We start from the raw sequence: 21068 nt of genomic DNA, 5'->3' as shown, positions 1-21068 counted from the left end.
AATTCATACATGTAGCCCACATCTCAGAATGTCACTAAAAAACCCCAAAATTCATACATTTGTTGGCCATTGAGAAGAGTTCCTTAGTTTAATCCCTTAAACTTTAAAAATATCCAATTTAAATGTATATAGGGTTTGTGATAACTTTTGATGTGTTTGGTTATATACTAAAGTATTTGTACTTAATTTGTAAATAAAATAGTTGGAGTTTTTTTATTTTGGGTTCTTAGAAATTTGAATGAATACGTTATCTAAAATAAATTGACCAAATAGCCTAAATGGTCTCATAAGCATTCGTTTTATAACGCTGAATTATTGAATAGTTTTATCTTTAAATTTAGATTCTTGAAGACCTGGATGAACAAATTTATATCATTACCTTAGAGGAAGAAGCACTCCAGAGACGACTAAATGGTATGTTTATATTACATATTTAGACGGGGATAAAAAAAACTTTTTAATTTCAAAAAGATAGATAATTGAAGAGAAAAAATTTAAACCTCTCTGAATCTTGTGCTGCTACAAGAGGAGGACACTTTAGAGTAATAAAAGAACTTCCCTGGTGAAGAGAGGTTTATTGCAGACCCTGGCTGAGATGAGCTGTAACCTAGCAGGACCCATTCTTTATGAGACTTTGGCCACTAAGGGACTAGACACCTCTCTACTGCCAACTGTGTTTATGTTTTAAGCATATGACTTTAAAATTTAATTTTTAATTACTGATGGTTTTTGAAGAACCAATGAAGAAAAGAGTAATGATATAGTTTAACAGATGGTATAGGTAAATTTTCTTTAATTTTACTTAAGTAGTTTTCAAATGTTGAAAAGCCAGTCTCCCGCCAACAAGATCAGATAATTAATAACGAACTGCATTTCAGAATCATGATTCAAGAGTAGGTATAAAATAGAAGGTTAGTTTATGAAATGCTGAGAAATAGGTATCTACCTACTTTCTTCAGTTACAAATAGTGAATTTAAGTCATCACCCCAAAAATGTTCATAATATTTTAGAGCTTTTTTCTTCGATCCAGGAATTTCAGTTTGTATCTGTTCTAGAGGATTCTTGTCAGTAACATTATATAATTCGATACAGATAAACTTTTAGACTGGAACTACACATATGTCTTTTATTCTTCTAACTTACTTAAAACTAATGTTTAAACCTGTGTAATTTCAGAGTTATAAACTTTAGTCAACAATGTCAGCTTTATAAATTTTCCTTAAAGCAGTAAATATTATAATAAATTCGTCTTATTTGGATAATCATGCTACTGTGCAATAAACATGCCTGAGTTGTAAAGAGTATGTGTCAAGCTGCTCCCTGCAGTGTGGGATTGTTTCAGCCTCAGGTAGCCACCATTTCTGTTTCACAGATAAGGAGGCTGACATCCAGGAAGGGTAAAATGTAATGCCCCATGAATTGAAGAATTTTGAATTGACTTTAATCAAAACAAAACAAAATCCAAAAATACAGCCTTTCTCCCTTTCCTCTTCCACAGTAGGAAAAGTAAAAAAGGTCTTTCTAGAATCTTTATAAATCCTTTGGCTCCTCAAATTTAAAAGTGGCTGATTATATATAAAGAAGTTGAAAAGGAAACCCTTGCTAGATGGCTAAATGTATTATAAAATGAAGCCAAGCCAAAATCAGTAAAAACACCTCACTGGCATAGAAATGTTACAGAGAAGAGATGGATTGGACCTGGAGAGGATGGAGGATGTTATGATAACTAATGCTAAGTATAATTTTTTTACACACCATTTTGGTAGGCCATGCACTGTTTATCATCCGTTTGGTAGATTGTCTAAAATCTTTCAGTGAAACTCTTAAGTGATGTGTTAGGATAATTATGATTTTGCTGTTCGCTGCTGGTTAGCCACTGTGGACTGTTTCAGGTGGAAAATAAAGAGCTAAATGATTTATGTTTATAACGTAAATGGTTCTATGGCAAAATGGACATTTTGACTAATACAGATTAAGAATTGTGAGCTTCAGTAGGGTATGCTTAGAAATATGTGTAGGAAGGCAAGACTAAAAAAATCACGAATTAACCATTTCTTAAGAAAATAGAAATAGGAGGTAAGAGAAACCATCCCCTGGATTTTATTTAATCTAGTATTATGACTAGTGTGTTTTGTTGTAACAGTTACTTTCTATTTTAATTTATAAAACAAAAGTAAAGTGTTTATTGTTTTACTCTTGCTATTAAAAAGAATTCCAGAATAATGAGACTAAAAGACTTTTTTAAAAATACAAATTCCATTGCCGATTGATCACAGAGTTGCTGGCGGCACTTTCTTAGTGTGTGTTGGGATGTGTGGTGTGCATTGCAGAAATCTTTGGGGTGTCATTGTGGCTTACTCTGAGCTCAGTTGTACCGTTATGCAAAAAAAACATGACAGCCAGCACCAAGAAGTGCTTTGCTGTAGAAATAACAGTATTTTTTTTTTAAAAGTAACGTGAGTTATTGTGGTAGTTATGATATTACTAGAGTTGAATTTTCATGCTTGGTTTTAAAAATAATCAGTATCAGTTTGTTTTGGAATGCCTGACTGTGACTTCTCAATTTGTTTATTTGATGGTGCTGTAGGTGTAAAGCTGTTGGGAGGTTTTGTTCTTGTTAATATTGTTTCATGGAATGTTAATAAAGTAAAGCAAAGCTGTGTGCTGTGATAATGTTAATTGGTATCCTGAATAAGCCATCTTGTTATCAGCTGCTCTCTACCCTTTCTTCTTTCCTTTTTTGCTTATTACAGATCTTAATTAAGCACTAGATATTGTGTAGATGAATTAAGACACTGAGTCTCAAGATCATAGGCTAGTTGCCTGAAGAAGAAGAGAAAAAAGGACAAGAATTTATAAGTTTTCATCTAGTGCTTAACTACTTGAAAAAAAGGAATAGAGAGGAAGGAGTTCTGTGTTTCTGAGACAGGAGGGAGCCCCAGAGCACCTGTCGTTTGGCTAAGACAGCGCCTCCCTCATGTCCCTGTTGTCATGGCAGGAGTAGAGAGATGTCCACAGAGCTCACTGTGATCTCGGCAGGCGGCCTTCCCCTTCTCCACAGCACACAGCCTCCCCTCTGCCATCTGCTTTGGGACTGTCAGGACTAATGGGTACATTGTGTCCGTCACTCCTCTTTATCATAGTCAGCACATGGAGCCCAGAACATCCAGGTTCCTTGCGCCCTGTGTCTCTATACATCCCATTTCTGACCTGATTTTCCACTTTCCTCTAGCTTCTGAAACTTTCTGCTTGTGCCATTTGGAACTGAGAATTAACTCATGAACAAAACCCCTGTATCTTCAACTGCCACTTTCTTGCTCAAAGAAACTTGGCACACATTCCTGCCACCCGCTCATGTGATGGCTCGCTTCTACCCACATCCCTCATTTGGCTGGTCCTGGAGTTTGAGTAGGTGCCCTCCTGTTCCCTTTTACTACTCTCCAGCACTTTGGATCTCATGTCATCAGACCATGACCTAGTCCTGTCATTTGCTCACCTCCCAGGCCTTTTCTGCTCCCTTCTGGAGGATTTTTGCTCCTCGTTTCTAATCCTTCTCTGATTCTGTGCCTTTTTCGTGGTGATTTGGTGTCTGTGTGCGTGTCCTTCCCATCACTCCAGGACACTCCTTGCCTGTCCCTGTGGTTGTCTGCCTCACCCGCTCGTGCCTGTGACATAACCCATTCAAGTTCTTTTGCATAATCTTACAATCAAGCATCCTACTCTCCACCTAACACTTCTTCTTTTTCCGGTTCACTTCTTCTAGCACTCCCATTTCCTACAATTCTTCAGTGTGGAGATTCAACATACCCTGATCCTAACACCTTTTTCTCACCCCCCATCATTTCCCCATCCCCCTACTTCCTTGCACAGTTTACATTCCTGGACTGTTGTTAGAATCAGTCCCCTGCATACACTCTTAGCTCCCTTTTGTGGTCTCACTGGATTGTGCTGAAACCCGAGCCTTCATTCTGCTCACCTCTCCCTGTTCTGTGCTCTCACTCCTAGCTGGCTGACTGACCCTCTTGCCTGGCCTTCCTTTATATATATGACCAATATCCTAAATTAACTTTACATTCTCCTGGATGACTTTATTCTGTCTTTTCTTCCCTCAGATCTTCACCTTACTCTCCACTGGTGACCTTGTTTTCTATTTTCTTAAGAAAACAGAAGCAATCATAAGAGAATTTTCACAAGCTTTTTCCTTCATGCCAACCCTCCTCCCTGCAGCTCCCCTCACAGCTGCCTTTTCCTTCGATGCTGTGGCTGAATTGTCTGTGTGCCTGGCTAATGCCAGCGCTCCCCTAGTGCCCTGGATTCTATCTCTTCTCACTGATTCAAGGACACGATCTAGCAATTCTCCTCTTTCTGACTCTCTGTCTCTGTCATGATCCAGTTTTTCCCAACTGGATCCTTTCCATCAGCATAAAGATATGCTATAATTTTCCCAGAAAGACAGAAGGAGGAATCTGCCTTGACCCCATATCCCCTCCAGGTCACCACCCATTCCTTTGGTCTTTATGGCAAAGCTCACAAGAGTTGTGTGCTCATGGGTTTCACATTTTGTTTTGAAACTCACTGTTGCTTCCACTGTTCCATGAAATGCCATGGTCAGGTTGGTCTGTGACTTCGTAGTCCTTATCTTACTCTCTTTCCTCCTCGAAATGTCTTTTATTCCACTTGGTTTTCAGTTCACCATACTTTCCTGTTCCTTTTATTTAGCGGGCTGCTTTTTCTCAATCCACTTTTCTGGCTTTTCTGTGTCTATAACTTCTTCACCTGGAAAGTCTTATGCCTCCGTCTTTAAAATTCTCTATTTGCTTTTACTCCCTTATTAGTTCATCTGGTTTCATGGCTTTAAATACCACCTATAAGCTGCGACCTCTACTCTGAGCTTTGAACTTAAAGATCTAACTGTCTAGTGGAAATTTCCATTTGGATGTCCAAGAGGCATCTTAAACATATGTCCAAAGTAAACTCAAGATCTTTACTTCTAGATTTTGCTTCTTTTGCCATCAGCCCTTCTCTACAGGTGACAAATCATTCTTCCAGCTACTCAGGCCAAATCCTTGGAGTCTCTTTCTCTTAATTCCCATATGGATTCCTTCTGCAAAGCTGTTGGCTCCAGCTTCAGAGTAGCTCCAGAATCTGACTATGCCTCACCACCTGTGCTACCACCACCCCTTGGAGAGGTTTTTGCGGTAGCTTCCTAATGGCTTCCGTGCGTATCTGTCTTGGGCCTAGTGAGTCAGAGAGAGTCTCTGACAATATGAGTCAGATCTTCCCATTTATTTGCTCCAAGTCCTCAGATGATGGTTTCTGTTTCAGTCTGGATAACAGCAAGAGTCCTTGCAGTGGCTGCTCACTCCTGCCCCATGTCTGATGCCTGCTGTCTCTTTGCTCTTCCCCCACTGAGCCCCTTCCCTTGGGGCATTTTTATTGTGTTTTCCTCCACCTTCTCTCTTCCAGGTCTTTACCTAAATACCCTTTCGTGGAGCTTTCCCCCACTCTGGAATGAGCCTTGTGGATATCGATTGTATCACTAAGCCCTACCTCTGCTCTACGCTTCCCCTTTCCTGCATTATTTTTTTCTACAGCATTTTTTACTGTCTCACATGTTAAGTCTTTTAGTATATTGCCTGTCTCTCCACACTAGAACATGAACTCCAGGGATTTATTTATTTAATTATGTTTATTGAGACAAGGTCTCACTCTGTCACCCAGGCTGGAGTGCAGTGACACAATCACGGCTCACTGTGGCCTCAACCTCCCGGGCTCAGGTGATCCTTCCCCTTTAGCCTCCTGAGTAGCTAAGACTACAGGCACCCACCACCATACCCGGCTAATTTTTGTGTTTTTTGTAGAGACAAGGTTTTGCCATATTGCCCAGGCTGGTCTCAAACTCCTGGACTTAAGTGATCTGCCAGCCTTGGCCTCCCATAGTGTTAAAATTACAGGTGTGAGCCACTGCACCTAACTGGGGCAGGGATTTTTGTAAATTACAGGTGTGAGCCACTGCACCTAACTGGGGCAGGGATTTTTGTAAATTACAGGTGGGAGCCACCGCACCTTATTGGGGCAGCGATTTTTGTTAGTTTTCTTTCCCTCTGTACCCTGATTCTATAATGTTGCTAGACACATGGTGGATATGTGGTAAACATTTGTCCCATAAGTAAATTAATAGATGAAAAACGCACATGATGGAGAGTTGTCATTTTACCATAGAAGTGAAAAAGGAAGAGGAAGTAAAATTTGGTGACAAGACCGGACAGAATCACTTGGAGAGATTTCTTAGGAAGGCCCATAGTGGAGACTGCCAAGGACACACCAACGTTGAGAGGCAGGAAGACACTAACACTGGAGTGTTAGTGAAGAGGCGGAAATAAGGCAGTTTTCCCCTTACTGTTATGGCCATGGAATATGAGTAATCAAGAACCATTTCTACTCCAAGACTCCTAAAGAGTAGCCCAACAGAAAGTCCCATTACATTAATTGTGGTAGAAAATCTTTTGTAATTCTTTCCTAGCATTAAGAGGATACACACACACACACACACACACACACACACACGTACACACACACACGCACACTTAACATGTTTAAATGTTTAAGTAATGCAACGGCATTAATTGAAATAATCAGCTTTTGTGTGTGTATAGCCTATGGGTGTACTGGGTAACTTTGGAAGTAGTACCATAATGAAGAGAAATTATTTTTTGTTGTTTAAGTTCAAAACCTCCGGAGTTCTTTTAATTTATTTTAAAATATTGTAGTCTTTGAACTTAATAATTCAACTCAGTTTCTTTAGATACTATTTTCATCTTCATGATAAAAAGTTAGTGTATCATTTCTTATGGCAGTTACTTTCCTGCTTGATTCTCATCTTTTCAGTGGTTCACACCTGTAATCCCAGCACTTTGGGTGGCCAAGGCAGGCAGATCACCTGAGGTTGGGAGTTCAAGACCCACCTGGCCAGCATGGTGAAACCCGGTCTCTATTAAAAATACAAAAATTAGGGGGTGTGGTGGCAGGTGCCTGTAATCCCAGCTACTTGGGAAGCTGGGGCAGGAGAATCGCTTGAACCTGGGAGGGGGAGGTTGCAGTGAGCCGAGATCGCGCCATTGCACCCCAGCCTGGGCAACAGAGCGAGACTCCATCTAAAAAAAACAAAAAAGTCCTTACCATTGAAGCTTGTATTAATTATTTATTCTTAAGAGCACAGATGATATTGTTGTTTCATTTTTGCTGGGTGTCAGATTGGAATACCTTTTTATCCTAAAAAATAAAAATAAAGGGATTGAAAAAAAACAAGACATGTCTTATACAAGCTTTTTGTAGAACTTGTGACCTGTCAGAAGCACTTAGTGTCATCATCAGTCCTTGAATCTTGCTGTTTATAACCAAGTTGAATTTGCCAGGGAATTTTATGAAGGTGCCAAGGTTTAGGGTGGCATTTATGGTTGCTTTTTTAGAGCAGTTGCTTCTTTAGACTATCTCAGAGTAGTAGTCTGTCAGAGGCATTTTCAGTTATCATTGGCAAGGTGTTTTGCTAATTTGGTCATTACATTCTTTCATATAACACACTTAATGATATATGGAAGCTCATGCCAGATTCTCTTCTGTCCTCTAAATTACTTTCATCTTGGCTTTCTCTAGGCATTCTTCTAGGTTCTGGCAATGACAATCCTACAAATACTATTTGCTGTTAGTTACATCACTGAAGGGAGAATATTTTGAATTTATCAGACTCTGGGCCACTTTGAGAAATGTCTGGTATTAGCGTGAAAAGTGATCAAATATAATAAAAAACATTTGTGTCCAAGGATCTGAAATGGTCAGAAATTCCTTGTTATAATTTATTCAGCTTCTTGGGCCGTTATTCACAATTTATGCCAATAAAATGTGGCCCAAAGAAATTATTTTTTTGCAAGATGAAATGAGGTGACTACCAGAGATATATGCTAATATAAAATCAGTAAATGAGGAATGCTTAGGAATAATGAACTATAGAATGAGTTAAATATCATATATTTTATGAAATATATATATATAGAGAGTTATTCTATAAAAATGATCCAAATTGGCTGGGTGCAGTGGCTCACGCCTGTAATCCCAACACTTTGGGAGGCTGAGGTGGGCAGATCACCTGAGGTAAGGAGTTCAAGACCAGCCTGGCCAACATGGTGAAACACCGTCTCTACTAAAAATACAAAAATTAGCTGGGCGTGGTGGCATGCGCATGTAATCCCAGCTACTCAGGAGGCTGAGGCAGGAGAATCACTTGAACCTGGGCAGCAGAGGTCGCGATGAGCCGAGATCATGCCAGTGCACTACAGCCTGGGCAACAGAGCAAGACTCCGCCTCAATAAAGAAAAAAAAATCCAAATTTGTGTAGTAGAAGATGAATTTAATATACCCGAGCTACTTTCTCAACTACAACTTAGATAGGTGATGGTATTCCCAATAGTAGCTTATATAAACATAAAAGTTTAAAAATTATCTTAACATCTTATCTAGTTTAGATCTAGTAGCTTATATCTAAAGTAGAAAAAAGCCAAACCATTGTTTTAATTGTACCTAGCATTATATAATGTTCCTAAAGTTGATTGTTTAACAATTTCTATCTTGCAGTCATTAGTAATGAAAGCATATTTGCATTTTCACAGTTTTGTTGGATCTCAAAAGTCTCACATTACTAGGTCAATAGCCATATTTTTGTGGATATGTCAGAAGTAAAAAGAAACTATTATTTTAATAATTATTAGCATTGCAAGTGGAATAGACATAGATACAGAGTTTTCGAGTGTATGGGCTGACTCTCTCCTTTGTAGATAGTAACAGTGTTAGTTCATGCTGAAATAGATACATTAGAGATTTGAATGTCCTGGCTTCAGTTTTCACATGCTTTCTGGAGTTTGCCTAATCAGCATTGGCTCTGTGGTGTACAGTAAGTAGTGTTTGCTTAGAGAGATGGAAACTGTTTGCTCTGTGATATTAGGAGATTTGGGCTTTAACAACAAAGTTGTTTGTCTAAGTGATTAGAAATAATTTATAGTATTTGAGTGACCTCACATTCTTTGTGATAGAGATCACTTTGGTCAAATTTAAAGTAATAAGTATAATCAAATTTTTAAAGAGCTTCTTGGATAATATTTTCTAATCAAACTTTTTTTTGGTTATATGGTAAATTAAAAGTTAAATGTAACATCAATCTGTTTATGTTAGAGGTATCTACTTCCAAATAGTATTCATTATGAGACTAAGTTTAGGACACTGAATTGTTTAGGGAGATAATTGTATTGCATCAATTATTTGAAGGGCTTGCAGATCTAATTGGAAATTTGTATTTGTTTTTAAAAATACATTTTATATTTTAAGTTAAATACTTAGTACCTCTCCTTTTATATATGAAGGCTGTCTTATATATTAAGAAAGTTGTAAGGACAGCTTAGTTATTGAATAAATACTGGACTTTGGGAAATTCTGTTATCTTGGAAGCAAAATATTTTTAATACCACACTAGTTTTTCAGCTTAAGAATAAAGCTGGGAAAAGTTGCCTTCAGCTATTAGTTTTCCTGAATCCAAAGAGACGGGTGGGGCAGGATCAAAAATACTTACTTGATCAAAGTTATTGGCTCTGAAGTTATTCTTACCTATGTAAGAAAGATGAAAGGTGTTGTTTTTATTGCATGTTAGTTAACAGTGTAATTTTGAACTAATTGGTGTTGAACTGCCAATCACCTAAGGGGAATGCAAATAGATACTCTTACAATTTCCTTTGAGGTAGTGAAATCTTATGTTGGGGCTGGAAGAAAAACAGAATAATACCATTAAATTGACCTTAAATGAGCTGCTTTGTGGTTTTCTTGGAGAATCCCTTTTTATTTCTTGTGACTTGTCTAAACAGGTTTTGTCTACCAGTTTGACTTATTGACTAGACAATGCTGACACTGGACATTTTAGATTCATTTGGAAATAAAGTAATGATAATGCAGTTCCTCGGGATATTTTAAATTTTTGGTATAACTTAAATCCACATAATGCCTCAGTATTTGTTTGCAGTATGTCATAATTTCTTACGATAGTCATTGTTTCCTTCTGGTCATTTATAATGAAATATTTACTCAAAAAAGCTTACATTTCTCCCTTAGGTATTGCTCTGTTATAATAAAGAGTGGTCTTGTCCTTGAATAATGTGTCATCCCAGATGAATCTAGTCATTTAATAAAAGTATGATTTATTTGAGGACAAGAATGTAGTTTTGATTTTTATATGCAAGTCAGTCAGTATTTATTAATTACCTATTGTGTGCCTAGTGTTATATCACCTGCAAATAAAAGCACAGCATTTCAGAAATGCCATTTTAGTTATTTTCCTTTGAAGAATCATACATTGAGTGGTCTAGACATTTGTATTGAGCTCTGTAAACATACCCACAAAGTAGGCATTTTTGTCTTTTCACTGAATTTCAAATTGGCATCAGGAATACTTCCTATTCTGATGTCCATTCTCATTTGAAATTCTAAATACTCATGAGCTTATTTTTTCTAGCCTTCAACTGGTTACCAGAATAATAAATCTTTGCATGGATGGGGAATGAATGTAGTTTGGAATTGAATTTCCAGTCAATGAGATATAGAAGTTAAATGAGCATTAATTACAGATACACAGTTTAATTGATAAAGAATGGAGATAAAAGTAAAATATATTTATTACTAAGACTATTATGTAGTTTAAACTTTGATTCAAAGACACCTGAAAATCTTACAGAGCTGTGCTGTCTTTCTGTAAATCACATAATATGGAAATACTCATTCGTTATGTAACTTAATTGCTTCCCCTTTTGCTGTGGCTGCCAGAAACTCAAACTCAAAACTAACTTTGTAATCAAAGTTTAGTAGCTTGTGTCACATTACCAGAATATTTCTGTACTAGCTTTATCCCTCCTCTCATAAATATATCAATTACATATTAACAAGTAAAGTGATAAAACTCATGAACTCTGAAAATACTATAAAACGTTTCAGTGGATTTGAGATCTCAGGTTCTTCGAAAGAGAGGGTGTTCGATTGCTGTCTCTTCAGTGATGGGCAGAAGTGAGCAAGGAGCTGCAAAGGGAATGGGATTTACTTCTCCTAGAAACCTGGGATAAGACTGGAATTTTGTGATTCCCCAAAGGGGCTTAGAAAAAGAGTCCTCTGAATTCCATTAGTGAGATTGCATTTGCCCCTGTGTTGCAAAGGTTTGTCTGATCTTGCTGGCCTTGCGTTGCTGTTCTGAATCCTCCTTTCAGTCTCTCCCTTTGAGAAAGGACCACTCTTTGCACCTAGAGAGACCCAGCGAGGTTTCCTCCTCCTAAATCAGTTTTTCTGGCCAGTTGGTCCCTAGCCCCTAGGAACATAATTGAATTGCTGTACCTTTTAGCTGGTTTGTCACTGTTTGAGGGATTGTCTGACCTGATTAGAGATGAAGGGAACAACAGAGGTGGATAGAGAAAAATTACCAGTTGTTTAAGGTTCAGTGAAGAAGACCAAGATGAATATCTAGAACAAGTGGTTCCCACTTGAGTTAACAATTAATGGGAGAGACAAATAAGAATTCATACCTAATCCTCAAAAGTAGTAAGAATGTCCAAGGAAATGTCATTAGAACAGAAAAAGACTGATGCCGAGAACTTGAAAAAAATAAAAAGCTTAATAGACAAACAAAAAAAGAAATAGTCTTTGTGGTAGTCAGAATAATGGTTTCCTAAAGATGTCCAAGTCCTAATCCCCAGACCTTGTGAATATGTTACCTTACATGGCAAAGGTGACTTTGCATATGGGATGAAGTAAAGGATCTTGAGATTATTCTGGATTATGTAGTGGGCCCACTGTACTCACAAGAGTTGGTATAAGTGAAGGCTGAGATGGTCAGAGAAGGAGACATTGGTAATGGAAGAAGAGGTTGGAGTGACTCAAGGAAGGGACCATGAGCCAAAGAATTCAGGTGGCCCTCAAGGGCTAGAAAAGACAAGGAAATGATTTCTCCCCTAGAGTCTCCAGAAGGATTATAGTCCTGCTAACACTTTGATTTTAGGACTTCTCACTTCCAGAACTGTAAGGCGATAAATTTATGTTGTTTTAAGCCAGAAACTTTATGATAATTTGTAGCAGCAGCAATAGCATACTAATATAGTCCTTCAAAAATTGAATTAATCATCTTGCAGAATCAAGGGGAAGAACTATTTTGTGTCACACACCAAAAGTACAAAAAGAAGGAAAGTATTAATGAAAAATAGACATGAAGTGCAGAGCTAAGATACTGAATGTAAATAATAGGCATCTAAAAGGAGAGAAAAGAACAACTAGGAAAAGTAGGTAAATAAAAAATAGAAGAAAATATCAATGAGCTTAAGAAAGACTTGAGTTCAGGTTAAAAGGCCACACACTCCTAGGCAAGATTATTCAATAGAAAATCAAAAAGAGTTGGATTTAGTTTGTAAGATTCCTGAATTCCAAGAACAATGGAAAAAGAAAAAGCCCTTACAAACTTTCACATAGAAAAATTCCAGACAAAGAAGAGAGAGATCAACATCAAGCTTCCCATTTGCAACCTGCTACTGGTTGCTGAATAGTACCCATAGTTGTAAGGGAGGAATAAAGACTGCAGTTAAAAACTCAGCTGAGTGTGGTGGCATGCACCTATAGTCCCAGCTACTCGGGAGGTGGGAGTATAAGCTCGAGCCCAGAAGTTCGAGTCCAGCCTGGGCAGTAAAATAAAGTGAGACCCTGTCTCTTAAAAAAAAAAAAATTCATATATTCCCAAAGATGTCATTCATCTGTTATGCATTCCCTCATTCGTTCATTTTATATCTGTATATTGAGCACCTAATTTATGCCAAGCACTATTCTAACTTCCATATTGAAAGAAACATTTGGTAACAGTCTTGAACTAAATATTGTTAAAACTGTCGCAGCAAGATCCAGGAGTTGGGGGCATGGGTGGGCAGCAGTGAGAGAATGATTAAAGCGTTGTGAGAGTTTCACTTTGGTGTGGGGTAAGTTACTCAGAAAAGCATCCCTGTAGGGCTAGGACTGTGCGATGCTGATATTATAATGAAAAGTATGTCTAAGTATGAGTATTAAAAATGTGAAAGTAACCATTGAACTGCCAAATTAACATGGGCAAAAAGGATAAACTAAAGTTTCACTAGCTGGGAAAGAAGAAAATGAAGAAATAAAGAGCAAATATAATGAGCAGAAATTACAAAGTTACATAAAAAGAGAAAGAGCACCAGTCTTCCTGTCACCTTGAGGATGGCAGTACTTTTAGTCCCTTGATGTCACTGTTGAGCTGCTGGAAAATCCTCTTTGAAGTTTGCTCTGTGTCTAAACTTCTCATTATATGAAATTATTTCCTCATTTTTAAGCTACTTTAGGTTTAGTTTTCTGATTCAGTATATAGTGTCCTAATAGATACACCCCCTTTTACGGATGAAAACACTGAGGTTCAGAGAGGCATAAACCTAAAAAGATGATGAGTTGAGAGGAGAAAATCACAATAAAATTTTGGAATTTAGAAGACCTGAGAAAATTTAGCGGACTTGAGTAACCAGTTTCACAGACCCAAGGAAGCTAAATCCTAAGTCATTTGTGCTTGATTTATAAATTTATACCCCAGAATCCCCAAAAGTCTCAAAAAGTGGCACCACCAGATGAAGTAGAGTGAGCTACTTCATAAGAGAATTGATTGGAAATCCTGTTTATATAATGGTTTGATCCCCATATATTTTCGCTCCATCCAAGGTACCAATTTTCTAAAGGTTTGCATCATGAAGGGATGTTGAATTTTATCAAATGCTTTTCAGTATCAAATGAAATGATCATATGGTTTTTGTCCTTCATTCCATTGATATGATGTATCACATTGGTTGATTTGAATATGTTGAACCATCCTTGCATCTTGGATAAATCCCACTTCATCATGAATGATCTTTTTAATGTGTTGTTGAATTCGGTTTGCTAGTATTTTGTTGAGGACTTTTGCATCAATATTCATCAGAGATGTTGGTCTGTAGTTTGCTTTCTTTGATGTGTCTTGGTATCAGGGTATTACTGGCCCCTTAACATGAGTTTGGAAGTATTTCCTCCTCCTCTGTTTTTCAGAGTAGTTTGAATAGGATTGGTATTAGTTCTTTTTTAAATGTTTGGTAGACTTCAGCAGGGAAGCCACCAGGTCCTGGGGTTTTCTTTATTGGGAGACTTTTTATTACAGGTTTGATCTCGTTACTTATTAATGATCTGTTTAGGTTTTAGATTTCTTCGTGGTTCAATCTTGGTAGGTTGTATGTGTCTAGAAATTTGTCCATTTTTTTCTAGATTTTCCAGTGTATTGACATGTAATTACTCACAGTAACTACTAACCGTCCTTTGAATTTCTGTGACGTCAGTTGTAATGTCTTCTTTTTCATCTCTGATTTTATTTGGATCTTCTCTTTTTTTTCTTGGTCTGGCTAAAGTTTTGTCAACTTTTCTAAACAACTTTTTGTTTCATTGATCTTTTGTATTCTTCATTTCAATTTTATTTATTTTCTGCTTTGATCTTTATTATTTCTTTTATTAATTTTGGGTTTGGTTTGATCTTGCTTTTCTAATTCTTTAAGATGCATCATTAGATTATTTGAAGTTTTTTCTCTTTTTTTATATAGACACCTGTAGCTATAAACTTCCCTCTTAGTACTGCTTTTGCTGCATCCTGTAGGTTTGGGTATGTTGTGCTTCCATTATCATTTGTTTCAATAAAGTTTTCAATTTACCCCTTAATTTCTTCATTGACCCACTGGTCATTCAGGAGCATTTTGTTTAATTTCCATGTGTTTGTATCGTTTTGAAAATTCCTCTTGTTGATTTTTTGTTTTATTCCATTATGGCCAGAGAAGATACTTGACTTTATTTCAATTTTTTGAATGTTTTAAGACTTGTGTTGTGACCTAACATATGGTCTGTCCTTGAGAATGATCCATGTGCTGAGGAGAAGGATGTTTATTCTGATATCCATTAGATGAAATGTTCTGTAAATATCTATTAGGTCCATTTGTTCTACAGTACAGATTAAGTTTGATGTTTCTTTTTGATTTTCTGTTATTGGAAGATCTATCCAATGCTGAAAGTGGGGTGTTGAAGGCTCTAGCTGTTATTGTATTGAGGTCTTTCTCTTTAGCTTTAATAATATTTGCTTTATATATCTGGATGCTCCATTGGTACATATATCTTTACAATTGTTATACCCTTTTGCAGAATTGACCCCTTTATCATCATGTAGTGACCTTCTGTGTCTCTTCTTACATTTCTTGTCTTGAAATCTATTTTGTCTGATATAAGTATAGCTACTCCTGTACTTTTCTTGTTTGCATTAGCATGGAATATCTTTTTCTATGCCTTTATTTTCAATCTATTCGTATCTGTATAGGTAACGTGTATTTCTTTTAGGCAACAGATAATTGGGTTTTGCTTTTTTATCCATTGAATCACTATGTCTTTTAATTGGAGTGTTTAGTTCATTTACGATCAGTGTTATTATTGATAAGTAAGGACTTCCTCCTGCCATTTTGTTACTTCTTTTCTGGTTGTTTTGTATAGTCTTCTCTTCTTTCCTTCCTGTCTTCCTTTTAGTGAAAGTTATTTTCTCTGGTGGTAGGATTTAATTTCTTGCTTTTTATTTTTTGAGTATCCATTGTATGTTTTTCAATTTGATGTTATCATGAGGCATGCAAATACTATCCTATAACCCATATTTTAAACTGAGGGCAACTTAACACATTGCAAAAACAAACAAGCAAAAAGAAAACTAATACAGACTCTACACTTTAACTTCGTCGCCACACTTTTAAACTTTTTGTTGTTTCTTTTTATGTCTTACTGTACTGTCTGTGTCTTGAAAAGTTGTTGTAGTTATTATTTTTGATTGGTTCGTCATTTAATCTTTCTACTTACGATAAGAGTAGTTTACACACCATAATTACAGTGTTATAATATTCTGTGTTTTTCTGTGTTTACTTATATTACCAGTGAGTTTTGTATCTTCAGGTGATTTCTTATGGCTCATTAACATTCTTTTCTTTCCTATTGAAGAACTCCCTTTAACATTTCTTGTAGGACAAGTCTAGTGTTGATGAAATGCCTCAGCTTTTGTTTGTCTGGGAAAGTCTTTATTTCTCCTTCATGCTTGAAGGATATTTTCACCAGATATACTATTCTAGGGTGTAAGTGTTTTTCCCTCAGCACTTTATACATGTCATGCCACTCTCTCCTGGCCTGCAAGGTTTCCACTGAAAAGTCTGCTGCCAGGTGGATTGGAGTGCCATTGGATGTTACTTGTTTCTTTTATCTTGCTGCTTTTGGGGTCCTTTCTTTATCCTTGACCTTTGAGAGTTTGATTATTTGAGGTAGTTGTCTTTGAGTTAAATCTACTTGGTGTTCTATAACCTTCTTGTTCTTAAATGTTGATATCTTTCTGTAGGTTTGGGAAGTTCTCTAATATTCTCCCTTTGAATAAACTTCCTACCTCTCTCTCTCTGCCTCCTCTTTGCTTCCAATAACTCTTAGATTTGCTCCTTTTAGGCTATTTTCTAGCTATCGTAGGCATGCTTCATTCTTTTTGATTCTTTTTTCTTTTGTCTCCACTATGTATTTTCAAACAGCCTGTCTTCAAGCTCACCAGTTCTTTCTTCTGCTTGATCAGTTCTGCTATTAAGAGACTGATGCATTCTTCAGTTTGTCAGTTGCATTTTTCAACTCTACAATTTCTGCTTGGTTCTTTTTTATTATTTCAATCTCTTTGTTAAATTTATCTGATAAAATTCTGAATTTCTTCTCTGTATTATCTTGAATTTCTTTGAGTTTCCTCAAAACAGCCATTTTGAATTCTGTCTGAAAGGTTATATATTTCTTTTTCTCCAGGATTGGTCCCTGGTGCCTCATTTAGTTTGTTTGGTGAGGTCATGTTTTCCTGGATGGTCTTGACGCTTGTGGATATTCGTCAGTGTCTGGGCATTGAAGAGTTAAGTATTTATTGTAGTCTTCACAGTCTGGGCTTGTATGTGCCTGTCTTTCTTGGGAAGGCTTTCCGGATATTCAAAGGAACTTGGGCCTCAAGCCCAATAATGCTGTGGTTCTTGCAGACTAATGCCTCAGTGGGTTTAGATAAGATCCAGAAGAATTCTCTGGATTACCAGGAAGAGACTCTTGTTTTCTTCCTTTACTTTCTCCAAACAAATGGCATCTCTGTGTGCTGAGCTTCCTAGAGCTGAGTTGGGGTGATGCAAGCACTCCTGTGGCCACCAACACTGGGACTACGCTGGGTGAGACCTGAGGCCAGCACAGCACTACGTCTCACTCAAAGCCCACTGTAAACACTGCTTGGCTACTGCCTGTGTTCTCTCAAGGCCCTAGGGCTCTACGATTAGTAGTGGGGGAAGCCAGCCAGGTTTGTGTCCTAACCTTCAGGGTAAAAAGTTCCCTCAGACCCAGGGCAGGTCCAGAGATGCTGTCTGGGAGGCAGAGTTTGAAGTCAGAAACTTTAGAAATCTAGTTGGTGTTCCGTTTTACTGCAGCTAAACTGACCCTCAAACCACAAGACGAAGACCTTCCTATTCTTCCCTGCTCCTACCACTGCCAGCCCATGGGGAGTTCTGCCAGGCCACTGCCAGTGGTCACTTAATGTCCAGAGGCTCTGCAGTCAGCTTGTGGTGAAAGTTGCCAGGCCTGGGACTCACCCTGCAGGGCAGTGGGCTCCCCTCTGTCCCAGGGTAGGTCTAGAAATGCTGTTCAATAACCTAGGCCTGGTTTCGGGGGCCCCAAGAGCCCACCTGATACTCTACCCCACTGTGGCCAAGCTAGTACCTAAGCTGCAAGACAAAGTACTCTTTACTTTTCCTTCTGCTTTTCTCAAGCAGAAGGAGTCTTTCAGTGTAGCCACCACAGCTGGGAATATGCTGCATCAGACCTGAAGCCAGCACGTCTCAGAGTCTTCCCAAGCAAGGCCCATGGCATACTAGCTATATGTCACTCCTGGATCTTTGGGGCCCAAGGGCTCTTTAGTCAGTAGGTGATGGATCCTTCCAGAACTGAGTCCCCCACTTCAAGGTAGCCAGTTCCCTTCTGGCCCAGGGTGTGTCTAGAAATGTCATCCAGAAGCTAGGGCCTAGAATGGGGCCCTCATGACTGTGCCCAGTACCCTATTGTACTGTGGCTGAGCTGGTATCCAAAATGCAAGACAAAGTTCTTTTTACTTTCCTCTCTTCGAGCAGAAGGAAGGAGTCACTTTCCTTGCTGTGAGCTCTGCTGCCTGGGGTTGGTGGAGAGGTGGTGCAACCTCTCCCTTAGCCACTGTGTCTGGTACATGCTGCCCTAGTCCACTGGCTCTAAGCCCAGCCCAGCAGCAGGACTTGCCTAGGAATTGCAGTTCTTGTGTCCTAGACTGCTTTTCAAGTCTACTTAGGACCCCAGAGCACTGTAGCCCGTTGTGGTGAGGCTTGCTGAGAAGCTCAAGTTTTGACCACTGGGATGGGGAATTTCTTTCTGGCTAGGGCTGGTCCACATGCTCCTTCTGTGGACATGCAGTGGCTGAGCCCAGCACAGCTTTACTGTCTGCTGTGACAGGGCAGCATTGGTGCAATTCTATGTCCCCCATTTGTTGTGCTCTCCCTCCCCCAAGTACACAGATTCTCTCTCCACACTACACGGCCGCTGCTGGGGGATGGAAGAGGGGTTGGCATCGGCAATTCAAGGCTGTCTTTTCTACCCTCTTCAGTGCCTCTTTCAGCTGTATGAAGTTAAAACCAGGTACTGTGAGTGCTCACCTGGTTTTTAGTTCTCATGACAGTGCTATTTTGTATGTAGTTGTTAAAATTTGGTGCTCCTGCAGCAGGGACAATCGGTAGAGGTTTCTATTTGGTCATCTTGCTCCGCCCTCCTACTGCTTCAGTCTTAAATATGAGCAGACAACTAAGGCTCACCACATATCCAAGGAAAGCCTCCCATATGCATCAAACAGGAGAGCTTGGAGGAGATGAAATATGCATGGGAGAAGAATGTCTCAAAACAAATCCGTCAATATCCTGGCAGAGATAGAGATGACATTCATGAGAAAGACCAGGTTCCATAAAAATGGGATATTCAGTGAGCAGAAAAGGATCCTTGAAATTTAGAAATAACATAGCAAAAAGATTGGAAGATAAAGAACTTTTCCAGAAGATAGGTCAAAATGGCAAAAATAGGTAAAATAGGAGAGAATAGTTAAGAATATTAGAGAACCAGCTCAGGAGATCCAGTGTCCAACTTAGAGGAGTTCCAAATTGAGGAGAGAAAATGTGGTGGAGGAAATGACAAAATGAAGATTTCCCAGATCTAAAGGACATGAATTTGGAGATTGAAAGGGATCATCTAGTGCCCAACACAATACATGAAAATGGACTCTCATCAAGAACACTGGGGACAGAGATCCTACATAGTTTAAAAGGGAAATGACAAGCAGCTCACATTCAAAAAGACAGGAATAAGAATAGCTTCAGACTTCTCAAAAGCAAATCTAGAAGCAGGAAGACAATGAAGCAATGCCTTCAGAATTCTGAAGGAGAATTAGTTTTTACCTTGATTTTTTATACTTAATCAAACTATAATGTAAGAGCAAAGGTACAGTATTCAGACTTGTATAGTCTTTAAAAATTTACCTCACATTCACCTTTTCTTAGCAAGCCACTGGAGGATACACACCATCTAAGCAAGGGAGTAAATCAAGAAAAGATACGGGCTGTGTAGGAAACGAGATGCTCCACAGGAGACGCGGGCAGGCAGTCCCGGGGTGAAAGGGTGCAGGAGGCACAGAGGGCAGTCCATCTGGGGTGGGCAGGTCTAAAGACACTGGGGGAAATTTCTTCAAGAAAATGAAGTTGATAGTATAACTGAGGAATAGAAAAAACAGGAGAAAATAAAGACCTTTGGCAGGATGTTTTGGGTTTGAATTTGTGTTAAGTACATAGAAAATTAAGTAAAAGAAAAGTTATTGCTAATTCTGGGGGTGGGAAGAATGTTAAGGAAAGAAGGAAAGATGGTCATAGTTTGCTATGTGGATAGGCATTTTGGTTGTTATAATAATGTAGACATTGAATATCAATCTAGCTAAAATGAGCATTATGGCCATATTGAGAGAAAGGGAGGAGTGAAGAGGTGTGTGGCTCAGACACTTGTGTCCTCACCTGCCACAGTGGGAATGCTTTGTGCAGGAAATCCAGAAGTTGCAACAGGAAGACAAGTGCCAGAAGAACAAGCTGGACAGCTACTTTTGGGAAAATGGATTCAGGAGGGAGGAGACATGACAGCAAACCCACGTATGTGTTTGACACTTTGAGCTATTTGCATGCTTCATTTTGATAAAGATAAAACCTTTAAAAAAATCACTTAAGACAAGTAGTATAGAAAGTATAAAATAAAGTTAATCAGCTATTATACAAAATAATACTGAATGCAAGCTCTATATTTTACCAAGTGTAAATGGGCTGAATTTGACTGTTAAAGAACAGTTTATCAGATTGGATTATTCAACCTGTATTTATCATGTTTGCTACAAGCATCTGTTGCCCTTTCTTCTAGTAAAGTACCTGATTTGGATTTGCGGATTTCCCTGGTTAGATGAGATTGGCAGAACTGCTCATCAAAGTTCGCGGCTCTCCAAGAAACTGACATGTGACTCTAAGCTATGCCATTAGGACGTCTGCTTCCTAGACTTTTATTCTTCCTCATAGTGACATACAGACTGGGAGTACTCAGGACTGAGTCATCCCAGCTATTACAATATGAGGAAACTGTCCATCTGTTCTGCCACCTGGAACTCTCTGCTACCCATTTGCTCTACTTTCTTTACTGGAAAATTTTCCTACTGGTTCTATCTTATGAATTCCTTTTCTGTTTTAACTAGTGAGTCTATTTCAGTTGCCTATAGCCAATGAACTCTAACTGATACAGTTGAAACCTCCAATAAGATTCAGCTGGATAAGAGAAAAAGAAAGATTAAAATGAAAGGTGTGTGTAT

The 21068-nt window shown here is 38.4% G+C and overlaps 1 protein-coding gene across 14 annotated transcripts in view; it reads left to right on the top strand.

Annotated features, from left to right (window-relative positions):
* Positions 1–21068, top strand: part of LMBR1 (limb development membrane protein 1) — a 211411-nt gene that overhangs the window by 135740 nt on the left and 54603 nt on the right. For 6 of the 14 annotated variants that reach the window (XM_034965347.3, XM_034965343.3, XM_034965346.3 and 3 more), the window contains 2 exons: positions 342–414; positions 20245–20367. In XM_034965347.3, coding sequence (XP_034821238.1) covers positions 342–414; positions 20245–20367 — 196 coding nt within the window. The remainder of the gene's footprint in view (positions 1–341; positions 415–20244; positions 20368–21068) is intronic. The other 8 variants (XM_034965351.3, XM_034965345.3, XM_034965349.3 and 5 more) reach the window with 2 other exon arrangements.

Source organism: Pan paniscus, chromosome 6 (genome assembly GCF_029289425.2).
Source record: "Pan paniscus chromosome 6, NHGRI_mPanPan1-v2.0_pri, whole genome shotgun sequence".
In the NCBI taxonomy this organism is placed as follows: Eukaryota; Metazoa; Chordata; class Mammalia; order Primates; family Hominidae; genus Pan; species Pan paniscus.
Note: the sequence above shows the minus strand (reverse complement) of the source record. Positions and strands in the feature narration are given on the sequence as shown.